This window comes from Peromyscus leucopus, chromosome 15, assembly GCF_004664715.2.
Source record: "Peromyscus leucopus breed LL Stock chromosome 15, UCI_PerLeu_2.1, whole genome shotgun sequence".
Taxonomy (NCBI): domain Eukaryota; kingdom Metazoa; phylum Chordata; class Mammalia; order Rodentia; family Cricetidae; genus Peromyscus; species Peromyscus leucopus.
The window spans coordinates 62,668,868-62,687,084 of NC_051076.1; the positions used below are offsets into that span (position 1 = coordinate 62,668,868).

Here is an 18,217-nt window from a genome sequence, read left to right on the forward strand (position 1 = left end):
TGTTTTCTTGCAATCCCACATACACAATTTAAACTAATGCCTTCCTTTATCTCCTCAGAGGTAAACAGGCATCTATTATGCACCAACCGTAAACACAATCCAAAGAATAAATAATGAGAAGGAAATAAGAGTGCACACACACTTAAGACCAATTTGAATCTGAAGAGAACATATGGACTCTGCCTGGGAAAGACTCAGGGTTCAAACACAGACACAGCTGCCCTATCATGTAGGACAGGAAGTGTGGTGCACCCTCATTTTATCTGACAAGACTGTTGCACAAAATAAATGAATGCTGGCTGAGGCTATGGCCCAGTGGGTAGAGTGCGTTGGTAGCATGCACAGTGCCCAGGGCTTGATCCCCAGCAGTGCAGAAGCTGGTTGTCTTGGTACATGTACTTGGAATCTGTATTCTCAACACCCCAGATTCAAGGTCATCTTGGACTACATAGTGTAGGTGGACTTTTCTTTGGACCACCAGCTCACAAAAATACAACATGGAGACATTATTAATTATGAAAGCTTGGCCTTAGCTCAGACTTATTTCCAACTAGCTCTTATAACTTAAATTAACCCATTTCTGTTCATCTACATGCTGCCACGAGACTCATGGCTTTTACCTCTCCTCCTGCATGTCTTGCTTCCTCTCTATCTCTCCTCATGTCTGTCCCAAGCCTGGAGTCATCTCTTCTTTTCCCTCTGCCCGGAAGTCCCGCCTAACCTCTTCCTGCCTAGCTATTGGCCATTCAGCTCTTTATTAAACTTATCAGAAGGTACTTTGGCAAAGACACATCTTCACAGTGTCCAGAAAGATTATCCCACAACAGCAACATAGAAAGTTTGAGGCCAGCTTGGGCTACATGAAACCCTGTCTCAGAATTCAACCCTCAAAAACAAAGAGAAGAATGCAACAAATATTTAGTGATGCGTATTTATGCATTCATGTCATGAGCACATTACACACACTTCATGCTTTTACAAATAGAATCTATTGTTCTTCAAGTCTGACATGACAAAATGGCCTGTCCTCTGTGGTTTCCCTCATGGCTGCCATTTGCCACCGATGAAGTGACTACTCCACATTTGGCCCTGCCTAGGTGGCTTCTCTGATTGTGTAGTCGCCTCACTCTTTTCCCACAGTCTCAGGTGGTCCCCACGTTTTATGAATGAAGAAAGTCAGATGACTCTCCATTCACCACACATCAGTATATGTCATCAACACAATCTATCTGTGGACCTGTGTGTAGGTGTGTACATGTGTGGGAGTACATGCATGTGCACATGCATGTGGAGACCAACAGTCATCCTTAGGTGCCATTCCTCAGGTGTTGTCCACATTGTTTTTTGAGCTAGGGTCTTTCTCTGCTTAGAACTCACCAGATAGCCCCAAGGGATGTCCCTATCTCTACTACCTCCCAGTGCTGAAATGACAAGTCTGTACCACCACACTTGGATCCTTCTCTCCATTTTTAATGTGTCTCCATGTGTGATGTGTGGATTTTTCATATATGTCGGTATGAGCGCATGCATGAGCCAAAGGTTGATGTCGGAATCATCCTCGGTTGTTCTTATGCCTTATTCATTGAGTCAGAGTCTCTCACTCAAAATCCCGGATCAACAACACGTCTAGTCGGCCTAGCCAGCTTGCTCTGGGGATCCCTTCTCTCCAACTTCTAAGGCTGGAACTACTGAAGAGCCACCTTGCCCAGCTGTCATTTACATGGTTTGCTGGCTTTCCACACTTGGTCCTCACGCTCACACAGTAGGTGCTTTACTTTAACCTCTGTATCATCACTCCCTAGCCCCATGCCTGGCTTTTTTAAAGTGGGATCTGAGGGTGAAACTCAGGTCCTCGTCCTAACAAGGCAAGCACTTGAGCGACGGAGCCTTCTCGTCTCCACAGCCCGGGATCCACATCTTCCTAGTGACCAGATCCTAATTTCTCCTTCTTGTCACCGAAGTCCCAGAGGATGGGAAATCCCTCCAAGGAGCAGTTTTAAACATGCACATGTTTTCAACTAGATTGTGGCTACTTTGCCCATATCAGAGTTGCTTTGTACCATGAAGTTCCCCAACAGAGCAGGGGAGGCTGGCAGAAGGGGAGGGCTGTCTAGCATGGTGACTTTTCAACCCCCTCTCAGGACCAGTCTGCTGCTTCCAACCTCCACCCCAGGGGAGCCCTGGGGCCTTGTCAGCTAGGTCAGAACTGACTGAACCCCTAGTGTGGTCTCTCATACAGCCCAGGGGAGGACTCTTTTGGAATCCAATAACAGAAAAATCAACAATCTCACCTTCCTGTCTCTGGAAGGCAAGTACCTAGAGGAAAAAGGAACAATAGAGTAAAAACACACTAAAAAAGCCAGGCATGATAGTGAGCCTTTACAGTCCCCATGCTGGGGAGGTGGAGACAGGAGGATGCCTGGAGTTCACTTGGTGCTTAGTGGGAGAGAACACTAAGGCACTGTGTGGGTGGGAATGTCAGTTTTCTGACAGATTTCCCACTGAGGAGAAAGGAGCAGATCTGCATTGTCTACTAGGCCCAGAGCTGGGAGGTCTCCGCAGAAAACCTGGGCAAGTTTGTCCCCCAACCCAGAGGCAGAAGGGCTGTCAGCTCTGCTCTGTGAGCCTCAGGTCCCTCTGGCCCAAGCCAGCTGCTCTTGTGCCTTTCTTCTGAGAGGAAGCTGCCAGGTATCCCTGGAAGTTATTTGTTCTCATTAACTGGGCCTGGCAGGATGTGATTAGCTGCAACCCAAGGGCTGTGGGGAGATGGCTGGAGCCTTATGAGTAGGGGAATATCCTGGGCAGCGTCATGTGAGCCTCTCAGAGATGGAAGGTACCAGATCTGTGAGACACCTGGGAGGGGTCGCCGTTAACACAGCAAGAGGCCTAAGAAGCCATCTTCACTGACAGTAAAGAGGGAAGCATTCATACCTTCCTTCCACAGATTACCCATCAGTCCACCTGGTTATCCCACCTCCATGTCAGCAGCTACAAAAATATTGTTCAATTTTCAGGTAGGGCAAACAATTGTCCAAAGAACATGCCAGAGGGAACCTTGTCCAATACAGAGTCAGTAAGCCCAGTGGGCAAGGAGCTGGATTGCAGAGATATACTTTTTCCTCCCGTGGGCTGTTACCGTTAGGATATTACTCTTTGTCCCCCATTAAATCATAGATACAGCCATTTTATGTGACCACTGTTAACACAGAATGGCTTAGAGAGCAACCAGTTTGGAGGAAGAAAAGAAAATATTGATATTCGGCAGTTTTATGAGCATGTAAATCAAATCCAAGTCTGAGGGTTTTTTTTTAAGTAAATTATTTATGGTCTGAATTAACTTCCGTATATTGTTCTCCAATTCTGCCTGCATAGACAGCTCAAGCTTTCCCTCATGTGCCAACAGTAAAAGAGGTGATGTATTGTTTAACTTTAAACTCCCAGCTACTTATAAATTGGAACGAATGTTTAGAAACTCCCAAGATTTGGAGGCTGGGAGAGGTCTCAGTCTGAAAAGCGTTTTGGTACAGAAGCATAACTGAGTTCGATCCCCAGAGCCGGCATAAACCAGCAGGTGCATTTCTGTGTGTTTTAACTGCAGTGCTAGGGATGGGGACAGGCAGGCCCCTGGCCAGAATGTCTGTCACAAATCAGTGAGCTTCAGCTTTTGTGAGAGACCCTGATTCAGAAACTAAGAGGGAGAATGATTGAGGAAAACACTGATGTCAGTCTATGGTCAACAAGTGCCTGGTGCAAGCTCACTACCCAACCACACCCAACCACACCCAACCATGTGATGTCAATCTCTGGCCTCCATGTACCTGGTGCATGCATACCCATCCAACCACACACATGTAAATGTATGCAAAGTTCTGAGAGATACTTTTTTTCTCAAAAAAACTTCATTTTTATTTAATGTCAACAAGGTAAATTTGGAAAGGTTTTACTTGGCAAAATACCCTTTATGCATATGCTTTAACTAATAAATATGGAAAGTCTTGATTCTAACTATTTACTTCTCATGGAGTAAATGCCTCCTGCCCAAACTCAGTGCTAGCTTATGTTTTAATTTTCTCTGAGATTTGCTGCTGGCCAACTGTCATGAAGGATGTGTTGTTTTGTCAATATTGAGTCAAGAAACAATTAAGCCCTATGAAAACATTCACACTCAAAAGTGTTCCATGATTAGAGTCAGGCGCACAGAGCTGAGCATCCCCAAAATAAATGTGGTACCCAGTGCAAAAGTAGATGAAAGCATGCCCCCAATCTCTGGCTGAATCTGAGAATCACAGTGGTGATAACACATGCGCACTATGTGACATGTTGAATAGTGTGATTTTAACCACCAGCCTGCTCCATCCTTGCTATAGGTGGCCACATTTCCATTGTCTGGCTTCACAGGTGGATGTTTAGAAACTTTGTATTGAATGACTGAAGGGAGAAATAAATGCAAACAAATGTACTTTATAATTTATAATATCTAAGTATTTACTTGTTTTCACTTATTCACTTATTTGAGTGTGTGTTTCCGTGTGAGTGTATGTATGCATGTATGGGGGTGCCTGCCTCATGTATGCACAAGGAGACCAGACGAGGCTGTCAAATGTCATATCATCTCTGTCATGTTTTACCTACTCCTTTCAGGCAGGGTCTCTCCCTGAAGCTGGAACTTGCTTTTTCTTGGCTGGACTGGAAGCCAGCAAGCGCCATCAGTCTTCCTGTTGCCCCTCGCCTCAGAGCTGGGCTTACAGGTTTTTGCACGGATGCCCTACTTCTTATGTGGGTGTTGGGACTCTCAACTTCAGTACACATGACCAAAACATCTCTCTAGGCCAGTGGTTCTCAACCTTCCTAATGCTGAGACCCTTTAATACAGTTCCTCATGTTGTGGTGACCCCCCGCCATAAAATTAATTCTCATTGCTACTTCATAACTGTAATTTTGTTACTGTTATGAATCTTAATGTAAATATCTATGTTTTCTGATGGTCTTAGGTGACCCCTGTGAAAGGGTCATTTGACCTCCAAAGGGGTCAAGATCCACAGGTTGAGAACTGCTACCCTAGGCCCTTAACTTTGTTCTTAATGCTTGTCAGATTCAGGCAAAGTCTTGTAATATATAGTTTACATATTATATATAATTTTTATATTATACAAGTTATATTGTATATACAGCATATATTAAGAATATTGCCAATTAACCTATTAAGTTCTATATCTTAATATTGATTTTGTACAATAAAGTCTCCCTATGTAACCCAAATTGGTCTAGAACTTGAGGTCTTGCCTCAGCCAACTCAGTGCTAGGTCTATGGGCATATACCACTATACCCTGCCTACCCACTTTAATTAGTCATAATTAATTTTATCAGCAGTAGCTATATGGTGTATAACTTCAAGGTGACACTGGAGATTAGCAATGGACAACCTTATTGTGTTTTTAAATCTGCAATGAAAACATGATCTTAACATACATGTTGAAAAATACTGGGAAACTATGTGGAGGGCTTGTCAGGTCTTTGGAAACTCAGAGACATACTGTTAGGTTTATGCATGGTTTGTAGTTTGACTAACATTAGATGCCTTTCCCTCTAGTAGACACTGAAAGGGACTAGAATGTCAAAGTTGGCTTAGTTTAATTATTATTCGTGTCTTTGGAGAGGAATCCAGCTTTCCCTGGGATCTGAAGTTGCTTGAAGAAAATTGAAATTCTGTTAAGATATTAGTGATTACTCAGGCTAGGGCTCCATTGATATAGTACTTGCCTAGCATTCACGAAGCCCTGGGTTCCATCCCAGCCTGACATAAGCCAGGTGTGATGGTGCATGCCTGTAATCCCAGTACCTGGGAGGCGGAGGCTGAAAGGTCGGAAGTTCATGGTCATTCTTGGCTACATATGGGGTTCAAGATCAGGCACCTTGCCTCAAATAATAATAATAATAATAATAATAATAATAATAATAATAATAATACAATACTGAAACTTATGTTTGATATATGTTGCAAGAAACTCAAAATACTAGTGACTCGAGTTCCTGTTCAATTTAGCAGACTATAGAACCCATGACAAGATTGGCCTGGGGCTTTTTCTATTTCTCTGCCTAAATATAATTAATATGTGGTGCTTGTTGTCAAGATAGCTACTGACATTCCAAAAATCACTTTTTAAATTAGGACATATGACTAATACAAAGTGGTAGGTTTTGTTAGGACATTTTCATTCATGCACAGGACACATTTTTTTGTTTGTTTTGTTTTGTTTTGTTTTTCGAGACAGGGTTTCTCTGTGTAGCTTTGCGCCTTTTCCTGGAACTCACTTGGTAGCCCAGGCTGACCTCGAACTCACAGAGATCCGCCTGCCTCTGCCTCCCGAATGCTGGGATTAAAGGCGTACGCCACCATGCCCGGCTCACAGGACACATTTTGATCATGCTCATCTCCCTCTTACCCTGTCTTGTCCCCCTTCCTCCATCCTATTGGTCCTCTTTTATTTCCTAAATAGCTCTCCATACAGTTTCATGTCTTTCTTAAAAATATAGATTTTAAACATGAGAGAGAACATGTCATTTATTTTTTCTGAGTTTGAATTATTTTGTTTAGCATGATGATTCCAGCTATATCTATTTTTTTCCTACCAAGATTTCATTCGTTATGGCTAAATAAAATTCCATTGTGTAAATGTCCTACATTTTCTTTATTCATTTGATGGATACCAAGACTGATTCCATAATCTTATCGTAGCATATGTGCAGGTGAGTTTATTGTTTGGTCCTTTGAAGATATCCCCATGAGCTATATAGCTAAGTTCTATTAGTCATTAGTTTCAGGGCCCACACAGAAGAAAGGAATGATGATCTGTGCTCCCTTCTTCTTAGAGACTCTACTACACACAAGAAAAATAGTCTCCTTATATATTGTTGGCCAGAACTTTGTCCTGTGGGAATAAAAGAGAGCTGGGGTGTAACCAGGTCCCAGAGCCAAAGCTGGGCTTCTTCTACTGTGCAGTAAGTTAACAACTGTCAGATTCTGTTACAAGAGGCAAGCACAAGAGGAGGCTGTAGGGGAAGACAGAGGAGGGACATGGCCACACAGGAAGTGCACTACCCATTCTTACCTGTCCTGACTTTCTGTGCTGTCAGTGATTTTAGACAGAAGAGCAGTAATACAGGAAAGGAATGGAAGGAGTCAACGAAGATGGTAAACCAGTGAGACAGGGAGCTTGTGTACAGATCTTTAGGATGGCGTCTCTCACTGCTTTGTCTTTCAGCTTTCATAGAGTACTTTACATATGAAAGAGCTTAATTCCCCGAATATGGAAATGTGAAAGTCAAGGTGTGAATTACCTTCCCAGCTGAACCATCTTAATTAGCCACAAGGTCACCTTTGGATATAGCAAAGTATTACCCAGAAGGACATGCTTGTTATGAAAAGAGAGATCTTTCACAGGTAGAAGAGGGATATGAGGGACTCATTACAGGCTGGGAGCTCTGGGAAATGTGTTGGTAAATGAGCAGGCATTCATAGAAAGTCTGTTATAACCAACAACTATCTTCCCTTTTTTGCAGGTAGCCAACCAAGTCGTTCGAGCTCTACTCACTCAAAAGGTAAGCCGCCTTCTGCTTCTTCCTTTGAAATGCTTCTGTGAATGGGGTGCTCCTTATACTGTCAAGATGTGGTCAAACTTGGCTATTTATTTACTTAGGTCGGAGCTGTAAAGTAAGTGTGTGTGTGTGTGTGTGTGTGTGTGTGTGTGTGTGTGTGTGTGTTGCATAAGAAGTAGTATCAAGGAATAGCTAATTTACTCTTGCAATTTAAGTTATTGGGGAACTAGAAGGAAGCTGCCCCAGTTTCCCTTCTGTTGCTGTGGCACACACGCTGAGAAAAGTCAAAGAAGTCCAGGCAGAAACTGACAGATTATACCCACAGTCAAGAGCAGAGGGAATACAAGCATGGACCCTTGCTCCCTTGCTCTCAGCTAGCTCCATCTTTTCTTATACTTCTGGATCCCTGTCTAGTGAATGGTGCTGCCCAAAGTAGGCTGGAACTTCCTCTGTCATTTAGAAGTCAAGGAAGCACCCCATAGATGTGCTCACAGACCACTCCAATCTAAATAATTCATCATTAAGACTCTCTTCCCAGGTGACTCTAGGTTGGGTCAAGTTGACAGTTAAACTGAGCAGCACAGAAGCCTTTTAAAAATGAAAGATTGCCAGGCCCCAAAAGGAATAACAGACTCTTGGCGTTATGTTTTGAAGCAAACTAGAGAAGTTGGTGGGTCATTCCAGTTCCTCGGACGTGAAGGTCTTCTTGGGGACAGCATTGGCTGCGGCCTGTCTTAGTTAGAGTTTCTATTGCTGTGAACAGACACCATGACCATGGCGTCTCTTATAAAGGAAAACATTTAATTGTGGTAACTCGCTTACAATTTAGAGGTTTAGTCCACTATCACCATGGCAGGAAGCAAGGCAGCATGCAAGCAGACATGGTACTAGAGCAGGAACTGAGAGTTCTTACATCTTGACTCACAGGCAACAGGAAGTGGTCTGTCTCACTGGGCATGGCTTGAGTCTATATGAGACGACAAAGCCCTCCCCCACAGTGACACACTTCCTCCAATAATGCCACACCCACTCCAACAAAGTCACACCCCCTAATAATGCCACTCCCTTTGGGGGCCATTTTCCTTCAATCTACCACAGGGCCTAAGATTCAACAAAAGGTCTTTGAGATTAGAAAAGTATTCTAATTCTCTCAAGCCTTGACTCTTTTTTCTGTGTAGTGGACATGTAGATAACACCCTTTTACCTAAAGATCATGGAAGGGATCTGAGGTAGGAGGGTGTGAAGTAGCTCCATATAAGTCATTTTGGGATCAGTACGAAATAAACATAAAAACTGATCATCTCTCTGCCTGGCTGTGCCTTGACCTCAGGACAGTTTATTAGTTACTTTTCTCATTGTTGTGACAGAATATCTGAGCAGTGAAACTCGAGGAAAGAATGGTTTATTTTGGCTTCCAGTTTAAGTAGTCAGTCCATCATGGTGCAGAAATCATAGCAGCAGAAGTCTGAGGCAGCTGGTCTCATCGCATCCACAGTCAGGAAACAGAGAGAGAGGAAGGCTGGTGTTCAGCTCACTTTCACCTTTATACCTCAGCCCAGGGAATGTGCCCCTCCCCCGTTTCAGGAGAGTCTTCCCACATCAATATACTAAGTCTAGAAACCCTCTCACAGATAGGCTCAGAGGCTTGTCTCATAGATGATTATAGAGCCTGCCAAGTGGGCAGTCAATAGTAACCATCACAGCCAGTGAGTAAAAAAACAGTTGCCTAAATTCAACAGATTCGGCACATTTTATTCAGCAATTCCCATTTTAACCGTCTCTCACTGACTCTAACCTCTACTTCCCTCAGATTTTGTTTAGTCTAACAACTTCTGCAAAATATAAACTTTCCTAAAAGAATTGTCAGTTTCCACAGCGTGTCCTGGAGATATGACTAGGAAAAACAAAGTAATTTGTGCCACCTTGTCTTTAATAGAAAAGAAATTTATCAGATGTCTACCGCTTCTCACAGATATTCTTAAATATTATTTAAATTTATACTGCACACAAACTGTGATAGTATTTTTGCTAGACATCTGCTACTTTTCCTTTAGCAAGTAATTTTTAAGTCATTCACATTTGATATCAGCATCATGTAAATAAAGACATCCAAGCACATTACTTGGAGTTGGGTTCTGTTGGAAGGAACAGATTTGTAAAATAGCGATGGCTTATGTAAACTAAAAGGCTGCTTCTTTCTCATAAATAAGTTGCTAGGTAGTCAATGCCAGGCTGATATTTAGCTCTGAATCGGAAAGGTTTCTGACTTCTCTCATTTCCCTGTGAGATGACGTCCCACTTCCCAGGTGTGATTAATGGTCCAAAATAGCTGCTCTAGCTCCAGTCATTGTCCCCACATTCCAGTTATCAGAAGAAAAGAAGTGATAGTTTGTAGAAGGTAAAGAGTGCATACCAGCTGTTGAAAACAAACAAGGCCACCTTTATGTGTATTATTTATTTGTTGTCTGTCTACATATGTGGGTTTGTGCATACTACAGTATGAGTATGCAAATCAGAGGGTCTCTCCTTCCACCATGTGGGTACTAGCTGGACAGTTACCCATTGGCCATCTTATTGGTCCCCAGCTGTCTTGTAAAATGACATCTAGAAGCTTCCATAGGTTCTAACTCTTATCTCCTTGAAAGCACTTTAATCACAGAGCCAAACCTAAGAAAGCTAGTAAATAGGTCTTGGCTGTAGGTAGATGTCCACAGGACGACTGGCTGTCCTTTTATTGTGGAAGAAGGTGAGAATCAGATATTGGTGAATAAACCCAAATTTTTACCACAGTGTGCGTAGATACCTTCCTCTTTCAAAACCTTTGATTCCCCAGCTGTTTCCTACTCACTGAAAACGCTGTGCTCACTTTATTCCACAGCAAGGGAGGACAGGAGAGCCTTTGCAGCCCTGTGCACAGCCCTTGAAACATTTCTTGTCTCTTTAATGGTGCCTCAGTGGCCTGGTACAGTAGAGGAAGGCAGGGTCCTTAGGTTAGCCACCAAAAAATCGCTGCATAAATCCAAGTCATGGGTGGTAAACACATCCATCCACTGCAGTGCATGTGGATTGCTGGGCACCTGGAGACGAGCTACCACTGGACAGTATGCACCAGGGCCATCCCCAAGCAGGAAGTCATGCTGGGGTTCCTGGAAAGTCCACAGGGTCACATTCTGCCATGTACCTCCTGGTTCTTACGGGACTCTAAAATTGCTTCAAAAAGACCAAGATTTCTCTTCAATTATGAATATAACATGGATATAGCCTAGTGGGTAGAGTGCTAAGCTAGTGTACACTGCTTTCCATCCCCAGTAATACATAAACCTGACTCAGTGGCACAGGATTTGCAATCCCAGGAGGCAGGCGATGGGGCAAGAAGATCATAAGTTTAGGTCATTCTTGAATACATAGAGGCCTTGAGTCCAGCTTAGGCTACATGAGACATCTCAAAAAAAAAACCCAATAATTTTTTTGGAAATAAATGCAACCCACATGCAAATAAGAAAAATTAATTCCAAAGACAGATGTACTTGGCACAGGTTATATGACAGAAATTGTCAGTGATTTCTCTCTCTCCTTTTTTTGCTCTCTTTCTTTCAAACACACACACACACACACACACACACACACACACACACACACACACCCTTACTTGATGTTATAGGTGAATGATGTATTTATTTTTTTTTTACATTTTTGTTTTATTTTTAAATTATGCATGTATATTGTGTATAAATGAGTGTGTGTGTGTGTGCATGCGCGCGCGCGCACGCATTTATGGGCACATTTAATTACAGTACCCTCAAAACCCAGAAGAAGGTATTGAATCTCTTGGATCTAGAGTTACAGGGAGTTGTAAGCTGACCAACATGGGTGCTGGGAATTGAACCTTGGTCCTCTGGAAGAGCACATACTCTTAGCTGATAATCTCTCTCTATAGCCCTGAATGATTCGGTTTTAGGATATGACATGTCTTATGACACATAAAAGCCTCTCTCCCGTGGCTTCTCTTCTTTCGGGTGCTATCCCAAACCAACATCTTTCCACTCTTAACAAGAATTGCCCATACCAGCAACATCGACAGGAAGCCAAGGGTTTTCTTCTTCCCGTAGACTTGTCATTTTCTGCCACGTGTTCGCACACTCTCCTGATCAAGAGTTCAGTTTCTCTGATGATCCTCAGGTGATAAAGTGCTCAGCTTGTTGCACGAATGTGACAACCTGGCTTCAATGCCCAGACTCCACATGAAAAAGCTGGCCATAGCGGCATATACCAGAGCTGGGGGGCGCCGAGACGAAGCTGATCCCTCGGGCTCCTGGCTCGTCAGCCTAGCTGACACAGCAAGTTCAGTGAGATCCAGTCTCGAGGACAAAGGGAAGGTTGACAGTACCCTAAGATTGACACCAGAGGTGCCTCCTTCCCTCCCCCACTCACACATATGTGCACCTGTACCGCACATGTATCTGCGCATACATGAACTCTCACACAGACACAGAACCTGTTCTCCTTTGGGTCAGTAAAAAGACAACATTGGCACTCTTCACTTTCATTCATACTTCCAAATCATAGTGCAAATAATGTTAGTAATCCACTTCGTATATTTTATCAGCAAGTCAGTTACATTGCCGACTCTGTAACTCTTCTAGATTCTCCAACAATACTTTTCCACCAAAACCAAAGCTGGAAGAAATAAATTTTCCCTGGAGTTAATTTTCCTCCCCATGGACCTTCTTGCCTTACATTTGTGTTTCTAAAAAATCCAAATACCTGCATGGTGTTTTTTCTTCCACTGTGTAGAGGGAGGCTGGCGTAAGATATATTCCAGATTTCTGGTAATTCATATAGAATGACAAATACAAAATACGCAATTTTGTAGCTTGAAAGAGCCTCATGCTCCCACATATTTTGCTGTCAGGGAGGTTCCATTTGACCATCTGTGGCCCCTTCTGCGGCAATGGCCTCTGTAGATGTGGTTACTAAAAAAGGGCCAGTGTACATTTATAAGCATTCACATATATTCAGTACTTAAAAATCCACTTTTTAAGAGCTTTCTAATTTTGTTCAGTGTGCAACCATGAGTAGGAATAAAAAGACACTTTGTCTACAATCCGAATTTCTACAAAGTGGCAGAACCTGTGTATGGCCTTACTCCTACACCATTGTGCCGACTTGTTGACATTCAGTGACTTATTGGCTCTTCCCGAGTACATCAGTAGGAGCGAAAGGTATGTGATGAAAGTCATCACAGAGGCTTGCTGACTGTAGTGATTAGGTTCATCTGTCAGCATGGCCCAACCTAGAGTCACCTGAAAGGAGTATTATCTAGATTAGGGTCAGTGGGCATGTGAGGAGAAGCATTATTTTAGTTATGCATTGATGTAGGAAGACCCAGAATACTGTGGACAGCGCCGTTTCCCTAGGCTGAGCCCTGAGAGGTGTAAGAGTAAAGGAAGGCAGTTGAGCATAAGTAGCAGCAGGTAGGTGTGGTCTGGATGCATTCATCTTCCCCTGCTTTTGACTGTAGGTTTGATGTGACCAGCTGTCTCCAGCTCCTTCCCCACAATAATGCACTGTAATCTGGAATTGTAAGCCAAATAAACCCTCTTCTCCTCTAAGTAGCTTTGTACCAGGATATTTTATCACAACAACAGAAAGAAAACTAAAACAGCTAATTACGGTCTCAAAGAATGAAACAGAAGGTCAAGATAGCCAATGGACATTGGGAAAAATCTAGAAATGCTGTGTTCCCTAGCAGAAGCATTCTGGGTCTGCTACATGTTGAGTCACATTAAAAAAATAGTAAGCAAGCTGTCTCTGAATGGATCTTACTTTGGACCTTATTTCACAACTAGCGGTAAACTAGTTTTGTAATGGCTGCATATACTGTAATTGCATAAACTGTTCAGCCATCACATGGATTAAGAATGGTTTAATCTTGTGCTCAGGAGATAGATCAGTGGTTAAGGTGTTTGTCTCTATAAGCATGAAGTCCTGAATCTGATTCCCCTAACCCACATAAGAAGCCGAGTGTGGTGGCATACACTTGCAATCCCAGCACCAGGGAAGTGGGAACTGGAGATGGGTAGATCCCTAGGGTTGCTAGGTCAGCCATCCTAGCCTGCTTGGTGAATTCCAGGCCATGAGGAGGTCCTCTCTCAGACTAAGATGTGGAACACAGCCAAGGACTGACACCCACAGCTGTCCTCTGCTCTCCACACACATCCACATGAGCACCACACACACAAACACACTCACAGTGGCTTAACATCAGAGCTTTACATTGAAGCGTGGTCGTTCATTAGCCACACAGAACTCGATGCTTCCTCTTACCCTGACTCAGCCACACGTCATACTACCTGCTTGGCCTTGTAGGTGCCTGATGTTAAGACTGCTCATTAGTCTGGGGTGCTTTTATCTGTATAGAAGTTTTGGAAGCCTGGAGAGAAGGGGGAGACACTGAAAGCCCCTGAGGAGTTTCGTGACCAGAAGAGATTGGAGCAAGGGACACATCTGAACTATTGAAAGCCCAAGTTTTATGTGGTGCCTCAGTTTACAGATGTGGAAACCAAAAATTCTTTTTGCATAATTCAGTTTCTCTCTCTCTCTCTCTCTCTCTCTCTCTCTCTCTCTCTCTCTCTCTCTCTCTCTCTCTCTCTCTCGGGGAGGGCGAAGGTCAACCTCAGTTTCTTTTCTCAGGTGTTGTACATCTTGTTTTTGTTGAGGCAGGTTGTCTCTCTGGCTAGGCTGGGCTGCCCAGAGGGCTCCAGGAATCTGCCCGCCTCCACTTTTGCAATGCTGGGGTCACAGACACTTGCCAGCATGCCTATCCTTTTTACGTGGGTGCTGGGGATCACACTTGGGTGCTCATGGTTGCATGGCAAGCGCTTTACGAACCAGGCCGTTTCCCTGTCCCTGTTTCCATTTTCTATCTGAAGAAACACGCATTGGTTTTCAGCAAAGTACACCCAACGTAAGGAAGCCGAGAGGAGACAGATGGCCCGGCCTTGACCACTGGTGACAACACCAGGGTCTGGGAACAGTGTAGAGCCATTTCCCTCCAAAAGCTTTGCCAGGGAGCTGTTCCCAGTCTTGGTTTCAGTGCTCCATAACTGACAGGGTCTGAACAGTTGCTCTCCTACCCAGCCAAGATACGAATATACCACCTCGTCCTTCATGTCAGCTGGCTCCCATTCTGAGCACAGAGAGTGTAGACAGACAGTTGCCACCCTCTGCCCAGACAGTCCAGAACTGGTCCAGGAGGATTTTTGCTCTCTCTCTGTTCCCTCATGTTGTCTCTATGTGTGTGCACATGGGTACACATGTGTATTCTATTAAGCCTGGAGGTAACAGAACAGGACATCAATGGCTGTGATGTTCAGTCCTGTTCATCAGCTAGGATATAATTCACCTAGGATGCAAACCTCTGGGCAAGTCTGAGGGAGTTTTTACATTGGTTTAATCAAAGAGGGAAGGTCTAATCTTCAAGTAGATGTTGAGATGGCACCATTCCATGGTCTGGGATCCTGGACTGAATAAAATGGAAAAAGTGAGCTGAGCCTCGACATTCTCCTCTCTCTGCTTCCTGGCTGTGCGCGCAGTATGACCAGCAGCCTCACACTCCTGTCAGCATGCCTTCCCCACCATGATTGACTGCGCGTCCTCAAACTGTGAGCCGGAATAAACTCTAATTCCCCTAAGTTGCTTCTTGTCAGGTACCTTTTTCAGCAATTTAAGTAACTAACCCAGTAGCCACCCACGGCTTCTGTGAGCATTATAAAAACAGCAAAGACTGCACAAGCAGTTCCTTCTTATCTACAAACATTCAGAGCAGCTCAGTTTCTTCCAATGACCATAAGACTGATATCACGTCCTACATCTCTCCTTCCCCTTCGCCTGGGCTGGGCTGGACAAGCCAATGGCTATCAATCAAACTGTCCCTAGGCTCCATGTCTGTGCTCCCACTAATTAACCTTGACTGTTTCTTGAATGATAGAAGTGGCCATTGAAATTCAGGTGTTTGTATAAAAACTCTCATGTAGAGGCTGGAGAGATGGCTCGGTGGATAAAGACATTCCCTGCCAAGCCTGATGAGCTGAGTTCATTTCCTAGGATCCACTTCGTGAAAGGAGAGAATTGACTCCCATGAATTTTCCTCTGACCCACACATATACACTGTACATACACCCCTCCAAAAATCAATGAAAAAAAAACTCAGCAGAAGACATCTTCATTTCTGTTACCTTACCCACCCAAAGAACTGGTTTTGCATTCATACTGGCGGGCAGTTTCAATGCTGTGGCTTCAGGCCTCCCTTTCTCCTTACAAACCTACACCTCTCTGTTTGTATTTCCTTTCACCTCCTACAAGTCAGAATGCTTGTGTTTTCCCAGCCAATGGGCACTATTAATATTTATCTACCCCACAGTCAGGTTTTATTAATTGCTTAATTAGTAGTAGTGAAAACAATTAGTGTTGGGAGCAGAGAGTGTTATGTGCATGCTGACAACAGAAATTAGCATAAGGGATAAACAGAGGTTGAATGCTTTAAAAAATGGTGGAGTTCCCGTGTACAGAATACACACTTCTGGATTCTGCATCATCTTCTCAGAATCTTCCTCATTCCAAGCATGCATTTGGGGACATGGAACAGCTAAAAACATTCTATGCATGGGCTTCATACATTTAACTAGAAAAGATGAAAAGACCATGCAGTATGCAGGAAGCCATACTCTGAAAGATTTCTTTGCCCCCCTCCCCCAAAGCACAGAACCAATGCTGCAGAGTATGCAGCTGCATGCTCACACTCAGCCTCAGCAACCCTTTAGCTCTAGTGGCCAAGGCTGGTTGACACAGGACAGGTTTCTAATAGCTATCATGTAGGCCAGGTATCTCTAGTCTGTGTGAGCTGTATGTGTCTCTGGATAGTTGTAAACACTGAAAACTCATATCACAACATCAGAAGGTTAGGGATGGAGGGACAGTAAACTGCTTGCCTCTCAAATATGTGCAGGTATATTCATATGCCCAGAACCCATGTAAAGCTGAACATGGTAGTATATGCATCTACAATCCCCACACTCCTATGAGGACATGGAAGGTGGAAAGAACATAATTCCCAGAAGTTCCAAGGCCAGTTAGGGTCATCAGCAATAAAGTGGAAAATGAGGACCAACAACCCAGGTTGCCCTCTGATGTCCATATACACTGTAGCATGCACACATACACACGTCTCTCACTTCCATACATATCTCTGCCTGGAATTCACAGAGTCGGTGCATACTATGACTTTTTTATCTGAGGGGATTAGGGAAAAGACACACACTCTCTTAAAGGGTTCCTTCAGACTTTTCCTTTATTCCTCTTTTGCATTCTCTATTCTTTATTTTCCTGGTGATTTCCTTCTCTTGTTCATGATATTTTTCTTCTAACTCTATCTTTATTCTTGATGTTTTCCTCCTAACTCCTTCTAACTCTCTCATTCGTGATGTTTTCCTTTTAACTCATTTTTAACTCTCCCTATATTCTTTCCCTTAGAGCTTATATACCCCAGCAAAATCTTTTAGGCAATATAAAGATTACAATGTGGTTACATCTGTTTTTTAAGTGAATGATAACAATGAATAAAAGTAAAAAAAAAAAAAAAAACAGAATGTTTTCCATATCCCATGCATGATTAAACATTTTACGTATTACAAGTGAAAAACAAATTATCCCAAGAAGCCACATAAATTCATATCCAAGCAACTTGTTATAGATTAACACTGTAGGTGAGCAAGATATTCTTTTACTGGCAAGGTGTGTTTTGTGGTTTAAAAGAAAGGACCAATCACTTTATTACTTATCTTGAAAGGTAATCTTATAAGGAATCTTAAAGAAATCACAAATCTAAACTTTTATATAAACGCAAAAGATTCAGTCAGCTCTACCTTAAACCTTTAGGGTACATACCCACTCATCAATAGTTTTTATATAAGGAGATTGAAGGCAGAAATGAGTATAAGGAATTAATCCTCACCTTTGGTTATCAAACAAAACTAGCAGGAAAGGCACATCAGCTAATAATAACTGGGCTGCTTTGTTCTTGTTCCCTGACCTTAACAAGTTCCTCATTCAACTATGTGCCTTTCTAAAACTTTAGATTGTCTTCTTGGGTTTTTCACCTCAAAACTATTTGACAAAAACATCTTAGTCTAACTCTAAGTTATTTTCAAAGCTTTGTTTCAGCTATGATGCACTCTGAAACCTATAAACACATCTCCCAACATTATGTTAAAAGAATTTAAACTAGGTGGGCTACTGGGATTCAATTGTTTTTCTTAATCATTAACCCAAACCACAGTTTATACAGCTCCTCAATAGAAACTCATGTGTTCTAGCTGTGTGATACTTTCTTGTTTTATTTTTAATCATCAAAAGTCTATTTAAGCTAACATTATTATTATCAATTAGACAGTACAGCTTAGGAGAAATCATCTTCATAATAATCCACAGGTCAGAATGCCCAGTAGAACAGAATGTTTCCATGAGATAAACACACTACATTACAGGCAGTGGGGATCTCCCCACACCCATTCACACCATACCAGATACCAGAGAAAGATGGCAGCAGCAAATATGTGAAGG

The 18,217-nt window shown here is 42.9% G+C and overlaps 1 protein-coding gene across 1 annotated transcript in view; it reads left to right on the forward strand.

Annotated features, from left to right (window-relative positions):
* Positions 1-18,217, forward strand: part of Nckap5 (NCK associated protein 5) — an 841,775-nt gene that overhangs the window by 626,766 nt on the left and 196,792 nt on the right. The window contains 1 exon segment of the mRNA XM_028874923.2: positions 7,562-7,600. Within this exon segment, the coding sequence (XP_028730756.1) occupies positions 7,562-7,600 (39 nt within the window).